General features: G+C 44.1%; 1 protein-coding gene across 15 annotated transcripts; it reads right to left on the bottom strand.

Moving 5' to 3' along the window:
* Window positions 1-1,717: 1,717 nt before the first annotated feature.
* On the bottom strand, window positions 1,718-5,548 carry LOC109752524 (uncharacterized). 15 transcript variants are annotated; one of them, XR_002230300.4, is made up of 5 exons: window positions 5,107-5,494; window positions 4,846-4,991; window positions 4,418-4,486; window positions 3,543-3,687; window positions 1,718-2,714 (listed from the first exon to the last, which is right to left on the bottom strand). XR_002230300.4 is itself a non-coding variant. In XM_020311411.4 (5 exons), the coding sequence occupies exons 1-5, from the start codon at window positions 5,191-5,193 to the stop codon at window positions 2,602-2,604; spliced, it is 543 nt and encodes a 180-aa protein (XP_020167000.1). In that variant the 5' UTR covers window positions 5,194-5,548; the 3' UTR covers window positions 1,718-2,601. The 15 variants fall into 15 exon arrangements, 13 of the variants coding, with proteins under 13 accessions (XP_020167000.1, XP_045088566.1, XP_020167001.2 ...); XM_020311411.4 differs by having other exon boundaries at window positions 1,718-2,697; window positions 5,107-5,548; XM_045232631.2 differs by having other exon boundaries at window positions 3,543-3,684; window positions 5,107-5,506.
* Between the last annotated feature and the right edge of the window lie 1,530 nt (window positions 5,549-7,078).

Here is a 7,078-nt window from a genome sequence, read left to right as displayed (position 1 = left end):
GTTCGCCGCGGACATATTTTTGTTTTATGTCCTCCTCTTTAAGTGGAGACATGGGCTCAATCTTGAGGAGTTGTCCAACAGTGATACCGAGCTCTTTAGCCTGCCTTCTATGCTCGTCGGTTATTACCAGCTGATCGGCACCGGTACTCGCATGTGTTGGTACAATGAGCGGGGGGATCGATTGCACCGCCTGTTCTCCCAGCTGGGGAATGGTTTTCCCGCTTTTTTGGCAGCTGCTTGGCCCGAGCTCGAGCTCGACTCCTTGTTTTGTTGTGCTCGATGGGCCTTCTTGATTTGGCTCTCATAGTCTGAGTCAACAGGCTTGGGAGCTGGTGCTTTAGCCATACGAATAAAGTGGTCAATCTTACCCTCAGGCACTTTCTCCCTTGGCGGCGGTGGCGGTTTCAGTCCAAAATGGGCGTCCACTTGGGCCTTCACTATGGCTTCGTTTTGCTCCTCGGTCATGTCGTAAGGCCTCTGCGGAAGAGGCGCGAGGCTTGGACCATATTGAAATCGCTTGCCTCCACCTGTACCTCCTGTACTACCTCGACTTGTACCGTTACGCACCATAGCTGCGGCGGCTCTCTTCCGTGATTGCTGAGGCAGCGGAGACGGCTGACGTGGTTGAGTTGGAGCAGGAGGAATGGCCTGACGCGGAGTCGGACTTGGAGGAGGAGTGGCCTGACGCTGTGCCGGATTTGGAGGAGGAGGAGTGGCCTGACGCGTTGGTGGACTTGAAGGAGCTGGACTCTGCTGAGGTGGTGGCTTATGACTTGGAGGAGCGGGAGTCTGCTGACGCGGTGGCGGACTTCGAGGAGTAGTCGGTTGACGCGGTGTCGGTGGCCTTCGAAAGATGATGCAATCCTTTCTCCATAGGATGATACGATGTATGACCTCTCCTAGTGTGTGCTCCTCGTCACCTTCAGGAATGTCAAGCTCTAGCCCCGAATATTGGTCCATCACCTCATCAACCACGACACGAGCATAGCCGACTGGAATCGGGTTGCAATGGAAGGTTGCTTCGGGGGGATTTGTATAAGCAACGGCGTCCGCCACCTTCATGGATATGTTCTTCATTTTGAAGTGTAGCTCATAGTTAGTGTTCTCCATGATGTCATCCACAGGGTATCGTTCCAGCAGTGCGTCGCCCAGGGCGGAACCCACGCTGCTTCTCGGCATGGATGGGACGGTGCTATCCAATCACTACGAGAAATATGTCAACTTGCGACCATCACTATTGGTCGCTGAAAGGTCATTGTTTTTCATTTGCGACATTTTTGTGACCAAAAACAGATGGTCAAAAGCTGACGTCGTAAACTAAAATTCACGACCTTCTTTGTGATATGTAAAAGGTTGTTGGTTCTTTGACCAAATTTTTGGTCACTAGCAGCCTCCCCAGACCACGTAGGATCCAGCGTGGCAAGCTGACGTGGATAAGAATCAGTGCGGTCCAATTGGGTGTCTATATGGGCCGAGCCCATTAATTCAGCCCATTTATATATTTTTTTCCTATGAATTTTTTGTCAGCTTCATGGACCAAGCCCAACATCGCAACATTTTTATTTTTGGGCCGTGGGCTTTTTGTCTCAACAGTTTCAGTTTTCTTTTTTTATAAAATGGGTTCACTAGTCAGGTGGGTCCTTGTTGTCAGGGTCACATTCTTCATTTTCCAATTTAACGTAAATAAATACACAATATTTAAATTGGCACACAGAAAACACACAAAATACTTCAAATATTATCAGCCAGAATCAGTACAGAGCTGCTGCTGTACAAATAACACGTAATAAGCTCTAACATACACTTTGCAAGCTCTACAAGTGTAACAACAGTATGGCAGTCACAGTTACATGCTCCACAAGTTCAATAACATGGTACTTTACAAGCTCTACAAGTGTTATGTTCTTCAGCATGGAGCTCCTTCGACAGTGATTACAAACTAGGCACCTGCTCTTCTTGCCACTGTGAGGAGGTGGATGCTCGCCATGGTGTGCTTGATGATGCACACGACCATGATCTTCTTGCCACTATTGCATCCGTGCGCTCGATGATGGGGGTACCAATGCATACAAGTAGAACAAAATTACCAGCATTAACCCACAACTTCAAGTACAAGGTAAGTATGTATCAAGTGACAACAAAAACAAGTTTATATGCTAGTACAAAATCACCATCATTAACAAGTTTTTATGGGAATGAAAACAATCATCAGTACTGGATTAAACACAATGCTATCTTCATATTAGCAAACAGAATATCTCATTTTCATATTCTCAGTAAGCAAGTACAGTCTGCTTCAACCCATGTTCTAAAAAAGATGTTTATCCCTCCCAGGAGTACATTTGATGGTTTATTATGGGACAGAGGTAGTATGTATCAAGTAACAACAAAAACAAGTTGAGTAAAACAGTAAAAATGCTGCATGGAACAGACTTCTTTTATATGGGTATGTTTCAATTGCATACAACAAGACAAGTCATTAATTCAATGTGAATATCAATTCAAATTGCTGCATTGCTGTAGCATATCCTTCAATGACAGATTATTAGTAAGTAACTGGTCTTCCCAGGATTCAAGATGCATTATTTTGTCACCAAACTTTTAGAGATGTTGGTGCTCACCTTCCATCTTGGCGAGGTGCTTCTTCACCTTGCCGGTGCACACTTTGTAGTGCAGGGACACCTTCAGCACGACCACCTGCACGATCAAGTAAACTGAAATTAAGTTATCAAAAGGAAGGCATGGCAATGGGCATGGGCAAATTAACTTTTGTCGACATAGCAGCATGGTAGCAATGAATTAACATCATCAAGTTAACATAGCAGCATGGCCATGGCAGAATTTCGGTAGATTAATATCATGCATCAGAAATAGCAAGATTTGTGCGTAAATCCTAGCTTTAATACAAAATGAGCAGTTGCAATTCTAGAAACAATCTGAGAACACAGTCCTCCCGGTTTGAACGAGCCAGAGAACTGAACCACAAAGAGGAACATGCTCCTATTAGGACCAAGCAAGATTCGTGTACTCATCTAAGGCCAATCATTCACGACACCTAATTGTAATTTGATTCAGTCACTACAGGTGCTTGTTTCAGCACCAAGTTAAATTCAATCAAGCATGTAAGTAGATTCAGGCCAGCAGCATACCAAGCAAAAAAAAAAACAGATTTCAAACAGGCTAGCTAGCTGCAATTTGCTGCAATCCTGATGGTACAAACAAGCTAGCTAGATTAAACACCAACAGTTAACACAGCCTAGCTGTAGTAACTAACAAGGCCACTATAAATTATTAACATGCATGATCTGCAGTACTAGGAGGCCGAGTCAATGCACATCACAGTAAATACAAATGGGGTCTACTACAAGAGCAGAATTTAACAAGTGTGCTACTCCAAATCATCATCACTTGTAAATAGGAATGATCTTTTCCATGACACAAGCACGGAAAGTACAAACACAATCACCCATGCACATGAAACAGAGCAAGGTACTCCTATAGCAGCACAAGAGAGGGGGCTAAAAGCTAGGAGATGAATTCACATGAGAGGAGGTTGTAGCCGATGCCGCACAAGGCCACGGTCTTCGTCCCGCGGTAGAGGAGGTTGTAGCCGAGTTGGACCATGTGCGGAGCGTCGTCGTGGCGGTGGATGCCCTGGTTGTCGTCATCGTCCACAGAGGATGCCTACTGCGCCGAATCAAACAAAGAAGTAAGAGCTAGTGTTGTTGATCTAGTACAGAAATTAAGCAAGTGAGTATAGGAGACACACACACGTGCTACTGCTAGTATCTACAGACATCAATCAAGTTGGCTGTGTGTGTGCTTGAGCTAGCTTAGTACGTACAGTCCATGGTTGGGCTCCAAAACAAACAAAGCATGCTAGTGTCAACAGAATCAATCACAAGGTTATTTTGTTGTTGTTGCTAGCACTGCTAGCTGTATGTGTCGATCCGTCCATCCATCGACCTAACTAATGGTGTTGTATCTCTAGATTAAGTGCAGCAACACAAGAAGAACTAAAGCTGCAGAGCACATGTGTATGTATACTCATCCATGGCAAACTGTACCAAACCATCCATACATGGCAAGATTGCAATGGAACAGATTCAACACTAGACATGAAAAATTGATGAGTCAAATGATTTTTAGTATTATTAACTTGAAAGGAAGCTCACTGTTTCCATCTTCTATCTATCCATGATTTTCTTTTTTTGAAGCAAGCATCAAAAGGCACAATGACAAACAAATTTCACACAAACGCTGAACCAATACTTCAAATCAAATTTGCAAGGGCTTGAAAGAGAGGTTGGAGCTCATCAAGTACCAGCTTCTAAAGGAAAGTTCTTCTATTCCATACAATTTCATATAGTGTGAGCGAGTTTTCGACTATTGGCAACATGAGGACTAGTTTCATTACCTCACACGGTGGCTGGCCTGGGCGTTCTGGACACTCCATTGTGCGTGCGGTCCTTGACCCTCCATCAAACTAAAAAAAGCAGAGCACAAAACATGTTTATAACTTCAATTCAAGCTCCTTGAATAGGTAGTATACTCCGCATAAAGTTCTCACTTCTACAACAATTCACTGGAAACATGTGAACACGGCTATCTACTTGTGCTGCAAGGTAAAAATAATCCTAATAGAAAAACGACCATATGACTAAGTGATTGATCAGGCCTACAACATAAGCAAGTGGCAGCGCAAGCAGAAAGTGGGCCTTTGAATTATCAACATCAACCGCAAGAGAAGGCTTATTATAGAATCAGGCAATCACATAATCAACGACAGCAACCGACGACTGCACAATCAAGTTTCACTTCCATGGGCTCGTGATGAGGTCATACATCGCAGGAGATGTATCGGGAGGGGTCTCGGAGATGGCGTCGGGGTGGTGCTGGAGCTGCGTCCTCCATGGCGTCCTCACGTCCATGGCGTCATCCCCTCCATGGGGTCCTCTCCTCCATGGTGTGCCTGCTGTCGGTTCCATGGCCTTGGCGTGCGTGAGGAAGAGGCAGAGGGATAGGAAGCAAATCAAATCGCAGCAGCAAGGCAAAAGGGAAGATGACAAGTCCATCCATGGAAGAATGAGGGGTTCGGTGCTGCACCTCGTTCCGGCGGCTCGATCTGGATCCAGCGCTGCCTCGCCTCTCGCTCGATCTGAGCAGCGGTGCGTGGCCAGACCTCAAGTGCATACTTGCCGGAGCGGCGGAGGCATCGCCGGCGCAGGATCAGGCTCAGGCTCAGCCTGTCATGGCTCTATTGGCCGTGGCTTCGGAAGAGCCACGGAGGCAAGAGCTCGGAGGCGGGCGGCAAGAGCAAGGGGAAGCGGAGGAGGAAGTTGCTGCTGCTGCTGCTCAGGTCGTTGCAGGTCAAGAGCGGCAGCGCTTGGGGGGAGGCCGGCGGTGGGGTAGGGGTTGGGACGGTGGAGAGGAAGGTCTAGGTCGGGGAGAGCGAGATCTGGGTCGGGGAGAGGGAGGCGGCGCCGCATCGGTCGGGGAGAGGGAGAGGGAGGGGAGTGTGCTGCATGATGCTAGGGTTTGGTTGGCCAGCGTGCGTTTAGGAGACGTTGGATCTGTATGGTGTGGACGGCTCAGATCGGCTTAGGGGGTGATCCGTGGGAAGGGAGGTTCTGCCTTCTGATTGGTGCGAAAAATGTGTCATTTAAAATAGTTTCTAAGTGGTAAAAATAGAGGGAATTTGTCAAGTAGCTACCAATAATATTTTCCAAAAATGGAACCACTAAAAAATTTCACTCAACTTATACAATATTTTATGGATGATAACCAACTTGTATGCATTTCCGATCTTTCTAGCATTTTTTAGCCATTTAAACAAAAAATAATAGTTTGCTCGTAGTTTTTTTGTGAAGGGCCTACCAAATAATTGTTGCAAAATTGGACCAAATCAATTTTCTAAAAAGTAGGTCATATTTAATGTACAATTAACCAAATGGTTGGGTGTCAAAAGTTTTCATCCACCTCTCCTGAAAAAGACAAATTTTCACCGATTCAGCTAGAAGTTGGTCAAATTTGAACTGCAGCTACCTTATAGTTTGCTATTTATTTTTTCCAAAAATCATTTCTAGGTACATAAGAATCTATTTAATCATAGAAACACCAAAAGTTTTCCAAGATTCAACCACTAGCTAGGAACGATCATGCCCGCCGTTTTGACCGCATTTTGAAATGGGCATAAAAATTCAAAAAATTGGAAAACCTTCGCGTAGTGTCATTATATGTGGCAAAGTTACCAGGAAAAATAATAAACTTGTAATACGATAATTATTTTTTAAAAGTGTTCTCAGAAACGAGCTATCATGTGTGAAGGTCAATGGCTTTCAAGTGAGATGATCAATCTTATGGCCACATTCATGACATAGTTTGTTCAAATGATCTTATATTGTGCACAAGGGTGCATATTGGAATGGCAAACAATGTTGCCTAAGGAAGTTTTCATTTTCTTTGGACGAAAAAATCATTTTCCATTTTTCGAGCGCCCAAAATGAGCTTTTTTGTGAAGAACCTACCAAATAATTGTTGCAAAATTGTACCAAATCAATTTTCTAAAATACTAGGCCATATTTAATGCACAATTGACCAAATGGTTGGGTGTCAAAAGTTTTGACCCACCTCTCATGAAAAAGACAAATTTCTACCGATTCAGCTAGAAGCGGGTCAAATTTGAACTACAGCTGCCTCATAGTTTGCTTTTTATTTTTCCCAAAAATCATTTTTAGGTACAAAAGTATATATTTAATCAGATAAACACCAAAAGTTTTCCAAGATTCAATCACTAGCTAGGAACGGTCATGCCCGCTGTTGACCGCATTTTGAAACGGGCATGAAAACTTAAAAAAAAAATCAAAAATTGGAAAACCTTCGCATAGTGTCATTATATGTGGCAAAGTTACTAGGAAAAATAATAAACTTGTAATACGATAATTATTTTTAAAAAGTGTTCTCAGAAACGAGCTATCATGTGTGGAGATCAATGGCTTTCAAGCAAGATGATCATTTTATGGCCACGTTCATGGCATAGTTTGTTCAAATGATCTCATATTGTGCACAAGGGTACATC

This window comes from Aegilops tauschii, chromosome 1 (genome assembly GCF_002575655.3).
Source record: "Aegilops tauschii subsp. strangulata cultivar AL8/78 chromosome 1, Aet v6.0, whole genome shotgun sequence".
Taxonomy (NCBI): domain Eukaryota; kingdom Viridiplantae; phylum Streptophyta; class Magnoliopsida; order Poales; family Poaceae; genus Aegilops; species Aegilops tauschii.
This window is presented reverse-complemented; position numbering and strand designations above follow the sequence as displayed.